The following is a 17,296-nucleotide window of genomic DNA, read 5'->3' on the forward strand; positions in this document are numbered from 1 at the left end:
TGTTAAAACTGCGGCCCACAGATCTGAGGAAAAAGGCGCCTGGTGGGGTCGCGTTCCTGTAGGCTGGCGGCTCTGCCCGCCTTGAGCTGTGGAGTGCCGGCGAGTCTGACAAACCTGAGTACGTCATTTGACAAAATTATTTTCAGTAATAATGGTGAAATGAAATGAATAACAACGATGTTCAGAAAAGAAACGCAGATAGTGAAAAATTTCTTTTGTCGAGGTAGGTAGATATAATCATCCCAGTTAAATAAAAAAATACAGCTTTCAAAGAAAAAGTGATGGATTAATACTTTTAAATTACAGCAGTATATTTTTTTAGAGGGAGAAAATATACCTGTGCATTTATGTGGTAAAGTAACATAAAATAACATTGTAGTTTCAGTTTTGTAGTCTTAGTGTCTGCAAATTTGCAAGCAATTTGTCAAAATTCCTCCTTGTTGAGGGTTGAATTGTGGTTTTCCCCACTCCGTAGGATATGTTAAGCCCTAACCCCACCTCACCTCCCCCACCTCACCTCCATCCAGTACCTGAGAATATGGCCTCATTTGGATATAGGGTCATTGCAGACACACTTAGGATGAGGTCATACTGGAGTAGGTGGGCATCTAATCCAAATGACTGGTGTCCTTATAAAAGAACTCAAGTTGAGAGACACTCAGATTGAAGACAACCATGTGAAGACAGACACACAGGGAGAAAGCCATGTGATCAAGAAGGCAGAGATGGAGTCATGCAGTTGCAAGCCAAGGATTATCAAGGACTTCTGGCAAACACTGGAAGCTAAGAGAAAGGCAAGAAACAGATTCTTCGTTAGATCCTTCGAAGAATGTATGACCCAGCCAGCCCATTAGAACTATGAGACAATAAATTTATTTTAAGCTGCCTAGTTTGTAGCACTTTGTCACAGAAGTACTAAGGAAAAAAAACAAACAAAAAAAAACTGTGGCCCGCGGGCCAACTGTGGCCCTCAATCCATTTTTAATTGGCCCGCAGCGAATTCCAAAAATATATTTAGTTTACTTAAATAAACCAGGTGAGACAATACGTACTTCACCTCGAGTGAGTGGCCTGGCTATTTGTGTATTTCACTGCATATGGCCCTTGGTAAAAACCGTTGAAAAAAGTTTTGACACCCCTGGTCTAGAGAAAATGGCAACTTTTTCTAACTAGCTCAAAGATGCCATTTAGGATAGTTACAGGGAACCAAGTCCACATTTTCCCCCTCAAAGTCATTCATATTATGCCAACCAAAACAACCTGGCTTTGGACCCTCCCTTTGGCATGGACCTTTGGTTGTTTGATACCTGACTGACCAGTGGTTTAAACTCATTGACTTGTATAGCAAGATAGTTACAAAACAATTCATGACTCCCACTCAACTCCTAGCCATGGGGATAAGGCTTGGTGGAAAAAGAACTGATGAGATATAAATGATTGTACAGAGCCACTTATCATCTCCTCCCACCCCAATAGAATATATTTGTGGAATAAACATGAGTGGCTTTATGGGATACATGACTCAAATCAAGTAAAAGGGAACCGGAGTTCTAAAAATCAATTAGATGGACTTTGTCATCTTGACCATATTGTTTGTCTCAGCATTTTTATCCACAAAATGGTGGCAAATATCTATTTTTAATTACCTAATAGGAACATTGGAAGGTAATAATGAGGTCGAAACCCAAGAAAGTACTTTGAGGTTTTAAGATAAGGCGACTAACTTTGTTGACTCAGGACTCTCCTGGTTTTAGAAAGTCTTGTTTTTTGGAAACCCACTCATTCCCTAGCAAACCAGGATGCTTGGTCACCCTAATTTTAGGTCCTTCCTTCCTTCCTTCCTTCCTTCCTTCCTTCCTTCCTTCCTTCCTTCCTTCCTTCCTTCCTTCCTTCCTTCCTTCCTTTCAGGGCAGTGTACATTACTAACCACATTAGAAGCTTAGAAATCTTCAAAATTACATACATACTAAGTCAAACTAATACAATATAATATAAAGTTACATAACATGTAGACTATCAGCTCCTTCATCTGCTGTCCTCCTTAGTTTGAAGTTTTGTATCTCAAGGTAAAGGCATTTCAATTTCAAGATCTAATTGTTCCTATTAAAAGGAATGCTCTGAGCTAAAAATTCAGGCATATTTCAGAGCAGCAATCTACTGGAACAACTGAATCATTCAGGGCAGGCACCTCTTAATGAGAAACCTCTTGCTGTCTATTTTATCCCAACAGGCTTTTCTAAGACTTTTCCCTATGTAGGGTTCTTTGAGATTAGATATACTTCTTTTTCTGTTTATGAATCTGGTCATAATAATACAGACTAGGCTAACAAGCATATCATTGAATATTTAAATAGCGTGCCATGTATAAGCCTCAAATAGTATAGGTCTTGTCCATATAGCCTACTATATATATATACATATATATATATATATACACACATGTATATATGAACTTATATATAACTACTATATAAAATAAACATATACAACATAAACCAGCCTCAACAAATGCATATAAATATTTTTAAATTTGAAAAAATGGGAATATAGTCATCTATTAACCCCTAAACATTACATAATAGGTATTAGTTTCATCATTTTACAGATAATGAAATAATATGAGTGATACTAAATGACCTTCCCAGAGCCATTTGACTATAGGACCTATTTGAACCTAGATTTTTCTAGTTCAAAAGGCATTTTCTATCCAGTACGCTGTACCACCTCTTTGTATTGTGCTTCTTCTTACACATGCTGATTTGTTCCTGCCCTCAATCTTTTATACTTTGTTGAGCAGGTATTATTTATTCCTATTGGATAGATGAAGAAATTAAGGTTCAATGGAGCTTGATGATTTGATTAACCTCAAATAGCCAGTAAATTTTAGAACTGAGTTTTGAACACCATCCTTTAATTTTAGCACTTTTCCTCTAGTCTCCAATGAGGATACCTCTACGTATCCTCATTGATAAGATTAAGGACCTGCTTCTATCTTGACCTGGGTTGTCTTTTTAATTCTATATTAAAATCGTTCCTTGCTTGTTGCCAAGTTCCTTTGGAGTTATATGAACTTGATATAACTCCTGTAGTTAAAAGTTTTGTGAAGAAAAAAATGAAACTTATCAAAACTATGTCTTTGTCTTACAAGACAAGATAATGATAAAATCATGGCTGACCTCACACAACGTTTTTAAATAAGTGAAAATAATTTTCTCCCTTATACCTAGATGTTCAGAGCCTCTGTCCTCTTTCTTTTCACTCTTTTTGTACCTGTTATTCAGACAGCTATTATTTTCCTGATATTCTACTTAAAAGTCTTCCATGTCTCTTGATATCCTTCCATAGGATCTTAGCCTTAAAATTATCTCTCCTTCCTCCTCCCAATTAAACCGTACTTTGCTGCAGGAATCTCTCAGTCTCAGAGACAAGCAATCATAATTCCTTATAGACTCCAGTCTAATGTGTTACTTCTCAAAGATATTTCACTGGAGCTAATAATGTTGAAGTTGCTAATGATGGATTTCAGACCCTACAGCAGGCTATGGAAGGGTAAGTGGGGCTTGCCCATAGGGCAGGAAGTCCTGAAAAATCCCACATAGGATGTGAGTGTCTGCTCTTCCTCAAATTGTGGTTGAACTTGTTTGAGAAATGCCAGGATTTTCTGCTTCAAGCAGAAAAGTGATGAAGTCTGAGAAAGTTAATGTCCCCATGTTCCATGTCATGTTACTGCTTAGTGAACTGCATCTACGAGGTGTGACAATTAAGTTAGTGAACTTGCTACAGTGCGTGCGCTTACATTGGCAGCACTGTACAAACAGCTCGGTAAGGTGTCATAAACTTGGTATATCAATGTCTCGCAGCTGTATTCATGTCGATTATGAAATTCAACATTGAAGAATACTCTCCTTGCAAGTATGGACTGAGGACAGTAGTGATCCAGGATGAATGGCAACCATCGATGAAGTGAGATGGTATTGTCGAAACCTGCCTATCCTGCTGACAAGTACAGAATTGAATAGCAATAGCATAACAAGTATATGATATGTATTGTACCATGTGACAGCTTTTTATGCTTTTTATTTGATGAGGCTCTTTCACGTGCTAAGTTTACTTCCAGAATCACAACTCATGTATTCATGCATTCATTAAATAACTACTTATGAGCACTTACTATGGGCCATCTGGGGAGTCATCCAATGTTTGAGGTTAATGGTGAACAAAAAAAAGTTCCTGTTTTCATAGTGCTTAGTTGGGGAAATAGACTATAAACTAAGGAATAACCAGTAGTTATGGCCAATATACTATGACTTCATATTTTTATGTTATCCTTCAGAGTCAAATACGTACTGCAGTTTCTTCTTTCTCAAGAATGTATGACATGTATTTAGGATAGTCCTTGCCATATATATATTTTTTCCTTGTGCACTTGTCTTATCCTGTAAGCATCTAGAGTGTTGCTTTCTACATGCTGGATGTTCCCAGTTTTCCTGTCCAGCTTGAGTTTTCTTCTCTGGGAGGCCACCTACAGCTACAGAATTTTACCAGTAATAACATTTTATTCCAAACATATCTGTCAAGCTTCCATTTTCACTCGAGGTCCAGCCCATTGCTCAGTGACAGTGCAAAATGGATGGTGGCATCTTAATCACATAAATAGTTTTCTTCCATGGTTAAACCATGGAATATGTTTGATTTCCACCCTTTTTGACTTAAGAAAAGGCACTTACTATGGTTCAACATATCTCATGGCGTCTAAGCTTGGGCACCAGAGTAAAGTAGAAACCTAAGCCTTTGACCTACCTCCATGGTTTACTGCTGGATAATGCAGTGTACATCACTTTATAATTTTAACCCTTAGCTTCCCCATCTGTAAAAGAGAATAACGTTAATAACTTTGACCTCTTGCTAAGTTTTTGAGAAGGACAAATATAATAATACACATAAAGACCATTTGCAAAGGGTAAAGTGATAGAGTGATGTAAGGAATAATTATATTTGGTTATTGTTCAAAACATGTTAGCCCCTTTAAAATATATAAACCTCCGTAACAGGTGGGGACAGTGGGGGAATTTAGATGACCTTGGGGATACCTGCCAACCTTTGATGTCAGCTTTATGTCATTGTGCTCCTTTCTTTTTTGGTTCCATATCACTATAATATTTTTTAAAAAACAAAACCTTATGGAACCATTTTATAATATGTATCATATGAAATTTCTATCTTGTTATTTATAGTGATAAGAGGAAAAAAAAAGGAAGTGCAGTAAGTAGAATACAGATCTCTAACCACTAAAATAAACCTGTAAGTAAATGCATTTTAAACTCTCCAAGCAAATTTTTTTTAAGTAACTAATTAGAACATATGTAACCACTTGGCATATATAAAATCCCGAGTTTTGGTTAAGAGTTGAAAAGTATGGAGAAATTTCATGCGTTCAGTGTAATCACTCTTTGGGAAGAGACTCCAGAGGGAATTGAAATATATGTAGGAGTTTCCTGATCTGACCTTGGTTAGTCCATCCCGAGGCTTCAAGGGGTCTGCAGAACAGTTTCAGAGCCTATCCATATTTCTTTTCCTGGGGAGGAATCCAGTGGTTTTCTTCATATCTCTAAAGAGATGCTCATCCCACAAAAGGTTTAAAACCAAGTATATGAGGCTAAGAAAACAGTTTAGGAAAACAAATTTAAAATATGTATTTTCATATAACCTACTTAATTCTTAAACTCATTAATGCTTAGTAGTCTTTTAAGCTTGAAGACCTGGAAAATTCACAGTTTAAAAACAAAATTTAATTATAAACTTCTATTTTCTGGTTATTAAAAGCAATTTGTTTGAAAATATATGTCTTTTAGATATTGCTTCTCCAATTTACCTATAATTATATTTAGCCCCTCCCTACCCTTGCCCTTTCTCTTTTGTATTCTGGTTACTGGATTAAACTTCCTGTTTTTACAGGATGACCCAAAATATTGGTGATGATGGTGGTGATGACAACACTTTCAACTTCAGCTGGAAGGTGTTCACCAGCTGGGATTTCCTGATTGGCAATCCTGAAACAGCAGACAATAAATTCAATTCTATCACAATGAACTTCAAGGTAAAGGTGCCAACTTCAAGAGCCTTTTCTTTGAATTTCCAAGAGTAAAATTAGAGCTGTTACATATAGTCTATCTAGTGAAGTATCTTGACAATTAAAAGAAAGATTAATTCATCATTTTTGCCTATCAGGATCTGGGCAGCGTTCTGATTATGACTGGAAAATATCTGATGACCCATGGCAGCATTATTTTTTCTCTCAATTTGGTATTCAAATAATGCCATTGTCTTGAAACAGGCAACAGTTACTGGTGGCAATCAGAATCGGATATTTTACATAACAGAACAATGCTCAATATTTACAGGAATAAATTAGCTCAGTATTTAAAATAACTTTACAGCATTATTTTACGACTTAAAAAAAACTGTAATGGAAGAGAATTAAGAATACTAGTATTAGATCACTTCAAGTTTGTAAGAATTCTTCCTTCTTTCTCTCATTTGTTCCCACTTGCTGGCAATTTTCACTGATTTGTGGAATCCCAGATGTAGTTTACATTTTCATTCCTCAGATTCCGGATGTTTGCTAAATTAATACCTGAGTTGATGATTCTTTTGTAGCTCAGATATTTCTCTTTTTCTTTGTTTTGATTGGGTACAGGAAGCCATATTGGAAGAAAGAGCGGGCGAAATAGAAGAAAATGTCCACTTGATCAGATTCCTGAGGTTTCTTGCTAACTTCTTCGTGTTTCTAACACTTTCTGCGAGTGGATACCTCATCTTTTGGGCTGTGAAGCGATCCCAGGAATTCGCACAGCAAGACCCTGACACCCTTGGGTGGTGGGAAAAAAATGAAGTTCGTCTCTGCATACTTTTTATGTGCTTAGAACTTAACGTTTGAGATTTTTGTGGGTTATGCTTCTATGGTGGAATATTAAATAAGGCCACTCTTTACCTATCCCCTCCATCCTGCTCTGTGAGGACCACATTTCTTAATGGTCCTATTTCTCTGTCGCTCTGTCTCTTCCTCTCCCCTTATCATTCTCTTGCCTTTGGCATTATAAGTCAAGTTCTTTTTTGTTTTGAAACTTTATTTTGCCTTGGCTTTAGTGGCTTCAATAACATGATGCTATGTATTCTGCTTGTTTTTTCTTTTTTTATAAATGTCCTCTGTTTTCTTTGATAAAACCCATTCCTTTTTCCCCCCCTCCTGACAGTTTGATTTTTCCAAAATGCAGCATTTAGTCCTGAGCCCATCTCAAGGAATTAATTCATTCTAACTGATTCAACTAGCCCATATGCTGATGATTGTCAAATTAGTATTTACAGTTTGTACCTCATTCCTGAAGCAGATCATTTTCCATTTCCTTTGGAAATATTGCTGTGATTATCAGAATCAGTTACCACATAGAAAAATACATGTTCTTTGGATAGAGAGTAATATCAATTGCATCCTTCATTATACCAAGAAACACTATTACCTCTGGTATATGTACATACACAAGTGCATATACAAGCACACCTTGAGAATGTGAGTTGAATATTGTCTTTGATGTGTTATTAAGATTGAATTTAAAAAATTCATGATACAATCTTCTTTAGTTAGTCTTATAAAACATCAAAGGAATCTAGCTTGAATCTTATAAAATTGTGGAGGAAAGCAAAAACAACGCCTAAACACCATTAACCTAGTTCATCCCTTGTGTCTTCTTGTAGATGAACATGGTCATGTCCCTCCTGGGGATGTTCTGTCCGACACTGTTTGACTTATTTGCTGAATTGGAAGACTACCATCCCCTCATTGCTCTGAAATGGCTACTGGGACGCATTTTTGCTCTTCTTTTAGGCAACTTGTATGTATTTATTCTTGCCTTGATGGATGAGATTTACAACAAGGTAAATCTTGTGCCTGGATTGTTGTTGCTGTCAGCATGTTATTACATTCCCAGTGTCAAGTTTGCCAGACACGCAATCTGTTTTGTCTTCATTTTTGTTTCCATTTCCTCTTCCAGATCGAAGAGGAGAAGCTAGTAAAGGCCAATATTACCATATGGGAAGCCAACATGATCAAGGCCTACAATTCATCAGTCACTGGAAATGGCACTGCCGCACCCTTTTTTGTACACCCTGCAGATGTACCTCGAGGACCCTGCTGGGAAACAATGGTGGGACAGGTAATATCACAAACGGAAGTGTGTGACAGTTAATGGATTAAAAAAGGACACAGTCAATATTTCTTCCATAAGTGTGGCCTTTTTTTTTTAATTGCTTACTAATAAAAAAATACCTAATATTTATTGAATCTTACCATGTGCTGGCTGTGAATTTTATATATATTATCTCATGCAGTCTTCACATCCATCCATTGAAGTAAATTCTACTCTTACACCCCTTTCACAGTTGCATATAAAGGAAGATTTTCAAATAGAGTAAGGTGTTTACTATCTATTTGTGTTGTAATAAGGCACCTGGATTTAAATACAGACCCAAGAGAATATTTAAATGGAACTCTATTGTAATTTCAGTAATGTCAATTTTGTCAAATAGCTGTCTCTTAAGCATTAAAGGAAATAGAATCTTAGGTTAGTTGTTTTCATGATGATTGCATAAATGATTCCAATCCAAAACGAGTAATTTATCAGAGAAAAGAAATAATGTTTTATATGGCTTTCTGTCCAATAAGGGAAACCAACCTCCAAAAAATAAAAAGAAAAAAGAAAAAAATCTACTTTGGATCCCTTAGTTCTATACAGATACAATTTATATTTTTAAAAGACTTTAATTTTATCTCATTAGAATTAACACTTTTAATGTGCATTTTATAAACTAATTTTGGACTTGGCTTCATCATTGGCTTTTAAAAATATGCCATTCTGCTCTGTCAGACAACAGTTCAGTTTCAGCAGGAATGTGGTCTTTGTGAAATTATTTAAATAATTTTTACTGTGTATTTATTTTTTGTAAGATAAAAGGAAAATTGAAAATTAACATTAGTCTTATAAAACTCATATAATTTAAACAAATATGGATATCATTAGATGTCCTCATTCTCTATCAGATGCTCACTGGACTTAAGCCAATCAACTGTGCTTCAATTGTGGGGAAAAAAATATGGACAATGTATATAATGCTAGAACATAACATTGACGACTGAGTCCAAAAAGTATAATTAAGGATTTTATTTTACTTTATTTTTAAGCTTTCAGGGACCTGATAAACCCGTCTTTTCAGTTACTTTAATATTAAATACTTACTTTTCAGACGTGCACATTTTATACATGTTTATAGGAATATGTAATGTATGAAATAATAAATGAAAAGGTATGAAATCAAAGATGCCTACAGTTTGCAGAGAAGTGCTTGTGATCCACAGTGTAATAGAATAATAGCCCCTCAAAGATGTCTACATTCTAATCCCTGGAACCTGTTAACATGTTACCCTATAGAGTAAAACAAACTTTGTTGATGAGATTCAATAAAGTGTCTTGGAATAGGAAAATTATCGTGGATTATGTGGATGAGCCTCATGAAATAACAAGGAAAGTTAAAAGAGTCAAAGTCAGAAAAACTAGATGTGATAATGAAACCAGAGTTTGGAGTGATGTGCTTTAAAGATGGAGGAAGGGGGCCATGAACCAAGGAATGCAGGAGGCCTCTAGAAGCTGGAAAAGACAAGGAAACAGATTTCTCCCTGATGCCTGCATTTTGATTTTAAACTGTGGCCTCCAGAATTGTAAGAAAATACATTTGTGTTGTTTTAAGCCACTAAGCTGTGATAATTTGTTACAGAACCAATGGGAAAGGAATACATAGGAGTATATATGTTTCTGTGCTTCAAGGCTCCTTGAAGCAAAGTCTGGTTATACTGTTTAGCATGAGTCTGTTTGATTACATCTAAGCTCTTCCCTAAATCTTTAGTAGAAGTTGAGAGAAATGAAAAAAAAAACAAAAACAGGAAGTATAGTTTTCACACATTCAAAGTTTGAGGTGTTCTCTTCTGTACATCCTACAATGCAGACTGGCATGAGGGCTAAGAAACCTACCCTTTACTAGGCAAATACCTATTAAACAGGATTAATAGGACTAACTGTAAAGAATAAGATTGGGGCTGTTCATTTCTGGGGATGAGGCAATGATTAATTAGATATGAATGCCAATGCAATTTAGGAGAATACTTATGTTTCTGATTATGCAGAAGCACCTGTGATATTCCCACACATACTCAGTTAAAATAAAGGAAAAGTCACTTATTAATTCTTCTTCTTGGAAGCCCATGGACCATGCTGGTAGTTTTGTCCTTTTAAAAAAAAAAAATCCTGTTTGTAGTGCTCTTCCTTGCTTCATCATCTTTCCTTACTGCCACTTGAAGGATTTCCCCTTCTCTTTTACCCTCCTTTCATTCAGCACTTGGGGAACATCTGCCGGAGCCACCAGGAGGGAAGGGGTTGTGGTTCTGAATGGAATGTTGATGAGGGAAGTGGAATCCATGGGGACAAAGAGAACGCAGGGTACAAAAACCCCGAGTGCTGGGAAGTTCTGGCCTTTATGCGATCGCTGTCTATATCCATGCACCTGAAAACATTTATTTTAGCCACTTAAAGAAAAAGTGACTGTAGAAGAATTAGTAAAGGCAGCTGTTTTGCATGTAATATTGCAGATGCACCCCCAAAGACTCATTCTATGAGAACACTCCAGATGTTCCCTCATCTCCTTCATGGGTTTCTTTTGCTTTGTTTTTTATCAAGGATACTGTGGGACTCAAAGCTCTCTTTGGATTTGAACATCAGATAATCTGGTGGCTTCTTTATTATTCCAGGGAATCTCAAGATGTAGGCATTTCGTCTCATGTCCAGTGGCATCGGATAGGTAGGCAGCAGAGCTATTCTTGGGAGACAGCTATTTGAAGCTATATACTCAGGTCTGCATTTTAGGGGAGGAGAGAAAGCAGCCAACAGTTGAAGATAATTTATTGAATGCCTCTAATGTGCCAAGCACTATCTCCCTGAATTTTAAATCATCCTCTGAGATAAGTTATATTATTATCCCCATTTTATAGATGAAGAGACTATGACGTAGAAAGGCAAAATTATTTGCTTGAGACCTCAAAAGAAGTCAATGACAGGAGCCCAAATTTAACCCACAGAATCTCATTAGAGTTTATGTCCTTGTCCATTGTACTGAATTATCCCCCAGAAATATGATTAGTATCAACACATACTATCCAAACTCCTGCCACGGAATATCTACAGGCCGAGGCTCTTGCCTATTGCTTTCCCTTTACCTGCAAATGATTCACTTAGGTTTACTGATCAAAGCTGCCCAGAAATTTTAACTAAATGTCATGAGTCTGAAGTTATTAGCTGTGGTGCTCAGGGCTCAACAGGAAGCCTGTGTGGAGACCATGCTCCCCTCCTGACTAGCATGCTGGGTCTGGGATTGGATGATGTCCCCAAGATGGACCGGGCCACTGTTTGGGGGATTCCCTTTCTTACAAAGTGGTGTGTTCCTCCTATGAAACATGAATGATATTATTACATTTTAATATAATATTTAGTCCTCTTCTGCCATTTTATGTATACGTTAGGACATTGCTTAGGAAAACATAGAATTCCAACCATTGGAATGAGGGTGCTTAGGCAGATGGGGAGGACTTCAAAAACACTCTGAAATTTTCTCTTACTTGAGCAAGTCTTCCTGACCTGTCAGTGGAAACCTAAAAATATCCCTCATATAGCCTACCTCTAATTGATGCTAATTATTAGAATCTGAACTCAAATTGCTTGGGGGAATGAAACGGAAAATAAGAGTAGGGAAGAGAAAAGTTATGGCCAGAAACAACTGCATGAATTTACTACCCCTCAGTCATTCATTCCATATTTATTGACTACGTGCTAAGTGCTAGATTCTAGAGGTGGAGGGGGTAACACAGGAGAACCAGTTCTCTGCCCTTGTGAAAATTACAATCTGTTGGGGGAACAAAGCCACTAATTAAATAATTATGCAAAAATTGCAAATTTACAATGGCAACAAAGTACTACAAGAATGAGATGCATGGAATCTGATAGTTTCTTATAGGGAAGTTTGCCCTTGTCAGCAAGTTGAGAGAAGCACCCACATTCCATTTCTGGAAGTGAATTTCCTTGGTCAAATTCCACACACTTTAAAATGTGATGGATCTTCACAAATTTCCCTCTAAAAATTGTGCCAGTCTAACTTCCCCATCATTGTATAACATTGCCTATTACATCATACTCACCAATATGGGGAAGGAGGCATGGATTTTTAAATATCACTCCGAGGTGACAACTCATTGTTTTAATTTTTATTTTTGAGTGTGTGAGGTTTAAGTATTTTTGAATGTTTTAATTGACTGTATATTTCCTTCTGTGGATTTCTTATTTGTGATATTTTCTCATTTTTTTCCTAATTGGAGCAGCCATTTATTGTCATACCGATTTGTAAAAGTTTTTAATGTTAGGAAAACTTAAATTTGCTATCATATATGCTAAAAGTACTTATTTCTAAATTTGTCTTTTAACTTTATAAATATTGCTCCTTGTCAGATTAATTTTTAAACTTCTGTGTGATCAATATTTTCCCATTTTGGGTTCTTGTGTCATGCTTATAAAAATTTCTCAGTATGGCGACTTTTGATACAGTAATTTTGGAACAGAAAATAATTATTTTTAGATTAATAAAATAGGGGTGAACATTCTTCATTTGCTAGACGTACCTAATTAGTTCTGCCTTTAATTGCAATTTCCATACTAATACCATTTAGAAACATAACACATTTGATGTCAACACTAGGACTATTTGAAGAGAGAAATGTAAATTTTAATGCAGATATTATTTCAACAGGAATTTGTGCGGCTGACTGTTTCTGATGTTTTGACCACCTATGTCACAATCCTCGTTGGGGACTTTCTCAGAGCATGTTTTGTAAGATTTTGCAATTACTGCTGGTGCTGGGATTTGGAATATGGATATGTAAGTATGGTACTCATTTCTCTCTTACCAGATTATTACTTTGTGTTTCATTGTTTGCATACTATGCAAGAAGGAGACATCTCAGAATTTAGGGGCTGGGATTGCCTTTGTAGATATCAATATGGAACCCCCTTACCACAGAGAATACATTCCAAGACCCCCAGTGGATGCCTGAAACTTCAATAATGACGCACCCTACATATATGACGTTTTTTGTTTTTTTCTCCCCTAAACATACATACCTTTTCACTTAAAGGAAGCACTTTACAGCTTCTCTCTGCTATATCTGAATTGTCATCATCACTATTGTGCTTTGGAGACATTAAGTAAAATGAGGGTTATTTGCACATATATATGAACACTGTGATACCCTGACAGTGCACCTGATAACCGAAATGACTACTAAGTGACTAAGTGACATTAAGTAAAATGAGGGTTACTTGCACATATATATGAACACTGTGATACCCTGACAGTGCACCTGATAACCGAGATGACTACTAAGTGACTAAGGGGCAAGAAGTGTATAGTGCACGTACACTGGACAAAGGCATGATTCACATCCATGGCGGGATGGAGCAGCGTATTGCGAAATTGCGTCACACGACGTAGAATGGTAGGAGATTTAAAGCTTGCAAATTGTTCATTTCTGGAATTTTACATGTAGTATTTTTGAACTACAATTGACTGTGGATAGCTGAAATCATGGAAAACGACACTGCAGATAAGGGGGGACTACAGTCAATAAAGACTAAATGAGTACAGCTTTAATTCAGAGAGTGTTGGACTTGAGTATCATGGCTGACAATATTCTCATAAATTATGACAGGATGGCTAAAGCAATGGATCTTAACCTGTCAATTAAAATGGTGAACTCGATAACTCTTGGACCTATAGTCAACTCCCTCCCCATGAAGCTTGCTGGCATTTCAAGAAGCAAGAACACATTCCATTAATTCCTTTGAATTCTACTAAACAAACTCCTGGACACTATGCCCATCACTGTGCAGTACACTGGATGATAAAAGGATTCAGTAAATATGGCGCTTACTTCATAAAGCTCACAGGCTAATAAGAGCTCAGCAGAGACACAAGCATGGGGTCATGGAACTTTTGAGAAAGGCCCAGAAAGCTGATAGGGGTCTGGTGACTGGTGGAGCTGAATTCTGTCAAATTGACTGGCAAATTTCTCACAACAGCACAGGTTTTTCTGAGCCCCATCACGAGCTTACCTGCTAAGTTCAACCCCAGGTCCCCCACGAAGTTCGAGGGCAGCAACAGAGTCATTTTGGGAAATATGACCTAGGAGGTTGGTAGTACTCATATGCTTAAAATCCTCCAGTGGCTTTGTAAGTACTTAGAAGGAATTCCATACGCCTGGCTAGGGCCTTCCATACCCTATATGATCTGTTTCTTTTCTTTCCCTCTGAGCTCTTTTCTTACCACTATTGCTCTTTCTTTGTGAAGTTCACAAATGTTGGGATTCTTTCTTGTGCCCAAACACAAGATGGTCTTTACTTTTGAGCTAGCTATTCCTCCTTCTAGGGGTGTAGATTCTTAAAATTTGTCATGGTTGGTTCCTTCTTGTCATTAAGGACTCAGCTAACGTGTCACCGCCTTAGAGGTCTTCTCTGACCATCCAATCTATGACAGCCTGCCAACCAGACACTCTCAGTTTCAACACACTGTTTCATTTTCTTCGTATGATATATAACTACTTGACATTTTCTTTTTCAAATATGCTTATTATCTGTCTTCCTCTGTTAGAATGAAAGCTCAATGAAAACAGAGGCCTTGACTTCTATGCTTGGAACTTTGCTTGTCACATGGCAGGTGTTACGTGTTGACTGGCTGGTTCAATACTGAACCTCTGCATTCTAGCACCACCAAGGCACCACCATCTATTGACGGAATTCTGCTTGCTCCCAGGAAGGTGGCCATGGAATCATCTCTGGCTTAGTACTGTTGAGCCAATGGTGTTTCTCTCCTCACTAGCGAAGGGATATCCTTTATTGCTGATCTCCCTCATGTCTCATGCCCTCTAGTCTCAGGACAAGTCCTACATGTGGAACTGTTTTCAAGACTCCAGCCTAGATCCTCTACCTGGCCATCTGACTTTGGGATCGTACCTTTTATTAGGTCATTTCTATCACCCTTACTGAAAGTGCCTCTCAGACAAGCCAAAAGCAGTTAGGTAATGCTCTTTGATGGACAGTGAGGTAATGTTATAGATCCAGGATGTTGTATTGCTTTCCCATCCCTTGCTATGAGGTATTCAGCTGGCTTGGTTTCATATCTATTTTCCTTGCCTGATTCAGCTTGTCTGAAGCAGACATAAAAATTGCCATTTTTGTTGTTGTTGTTGTTGTTAGACTATCACTTGGCATATGCTTGCCTTTTATCCCTTACTGCTTTCTTCTTAAGTGCTAGAAAATTTTGCTTCAACATAACCTGGATGCATGAAAGCTGTAATTAAATGACTAATTTATTATTTATTAAGTGCTGACAGTGCTCTTGAGTTAGTACAAAGTACAGGAAAAAAGACAAGTTCCTGTTTTAGATCATAGAGAAAGAATTTTCTTCCATGCTACTTTTGGAAGGCTCTTCAGACAGAAGTTCAGCATCAAAACAAGTTTTAAAACATTAACGTTGGATGATGGATCTCTGACATGGATCCGATTTTCATTGGCCCATCAAATGGACAGCTTACACAGTTCATTGCCTACTAGGTGCAAAACATTATAAGCACATCTCTGTGCTGGGTGATAGGGGATGCAGAGATGGAAAAGCCTAAGGAGAGGTTGCAAACTTGGGCGGCCTGCAAGCTAGACTCAGCTTACAGATAATTTTTTTCTTTATTTTACAAAGTAGTTTGTTTGTTTGTTTTTAACTAGCTAATATTTTATTTTTAAAGATATGTATTAGCTGACATACAATATTGTATTTGTTTCAGGGGTACACCATAGTTGTTCAACATTTATATACCTAAAGAAGTGATCACCATGATAAGTCCAGCAACTGACTCTGTACCATGCTCACAATATTATTGACTATATTTCCTAAGCCACATATTACATCCCCATGACTTACTTGTTTTATACCTGGAAATTTGAACTGCTTATTCTCCTTCACCTTTCTCCTTCCTTTTAAAATTTTTTCAGTTACAGTTGACATTTAATATTATTTTATATTAATTTCAAGTGTACAGCGTAGTGGTTAGACATTTATATAATTGAAGAAGTGATACCCCTGACTAGTCTAGTACCCACCTGGCCCTATACATAGCTATTAGCATGTTATTGACTATATTCCCTATGCTTTACTTTACATCCTCATGACTATTTTGTAACTACCAATCTGTACTTCTTAATCTCTTCACCTTTTTCACCCTGACCCGAAACCCCCTCCCACCTAGAAACCATCAAAATGTTCTCTGTATCTGTGAGTTTGTTTCTGATTTGTTTGTGTATTTTGTTCTTTAGATTCCATATATAAGTAAAATCGCACTGTCTGTCTGACACTCTACGTAGCATAATACCCTCCAGATCCATCCATGCCACTGCAGATGGCAAGTATCCATTTCCTTCCCTGGCTGAGCATAGTCCATTGTATATATGCACCACCTACTTTTTATCCATTCATCCATAGATGAACACTCACGCTGCCTCCACATCTTGGCCATTTGTAAAGAGTGCTGTAATGAACATATGGATGCACTCGTCCCCTAGAAGTAGCATTTGGGGTTCCTTCGGAAAAACACCCAGAAGAGGGAATACTGGGTCCTTCTTTGTCTCTCATACCCTTTGTTTTAAAGTCGATTTTGTCTGGTATAAGTATTACTACCCCTGTTTTTCTTTTTTCTTTTCATTATTATGAAATATCTTTTCCATCCCTTTACTTTCAGTCGGTGGGTGTGTTTCAATCTGAAGTGAGTCTTTTGTAGGCAGTATATGTAAGAATTTTGTTTTCTAATCCATTCAGCTACTCTGTTTTTGATTGGAACATTTAATCCATTTACATTTAAAGTAATTAATTGTTGATACATAGACGCATGTAGTTATTGCCATTTTATTATTCATATTTTTAATTTCTCTTTCTCTCTCTCTCTCTACTTTTCTCTCTCTATCTTAAAGAAATCCCTCTAAGATTCCTTATAATGGTGATGATGAACTCCTTTAGCTTTTTATTTGTCCGGGAAGCTCTTTATCAGTCCTTTGATTCTAACTGATAACTTTGCTGGGTAGAGTTATCTTGGTTGTAGGTCCTTGCT

At 37.0% G+C, this 17,296-nt stretch overlaps 1 protein-coding gene across 9 annotated transcripts in view; it reads left to right on the forward strand.

Moving 5' to 3' along the window:
• TMC1 (transmembrane channel like 1) overlaps window positions 1–17,296 on the forward strand; it is a 312,031-nt gene that overhangs the window by 270,946 nt on the left and 23,789 nt on the right. For all 9 annotated transcript variants that reach the window (XM_081067289.1, XM_081067284.1, XM_081067290.1 and 6 more), the window contains 5 exons: window positions 5,956–6,097; window positions 6,698–6,892; window positions 7,753–7,932; window positions 8,049–8,210; window positions 12,898–13,026. In XM_081067289.1, the coding sequence (XP_080923415.1) occupies window positions 5,956–6,097; window positions 6,698–6,892; window positions 7,753–7,932; window positions 8,049–8,210; window positions 12,898–13,026 (808 nt within the window). The remainder of the gene's footprint in view (window positions 1–5,955; window positions 6,098–6,697; window positions 6,893–7,752; window positions 7,933–8,048; window positions 8,211–12,897; window positions 13,027–17,296) is intronic.

This window comes from Rhinolophus hipposideros (genome assembly GCF_964194185.1).
Source record: "Rhinolophus hipposideros genome assembly, chromosome: 11".
NCBI classification, from domain to species: domain Eukaryota; kingdom Metazoa; phylum Chordata; class Mammalia; order Chiroptera; family Rhinolophidae; genus Rhinolophus; species Rhinolophus hipposideros.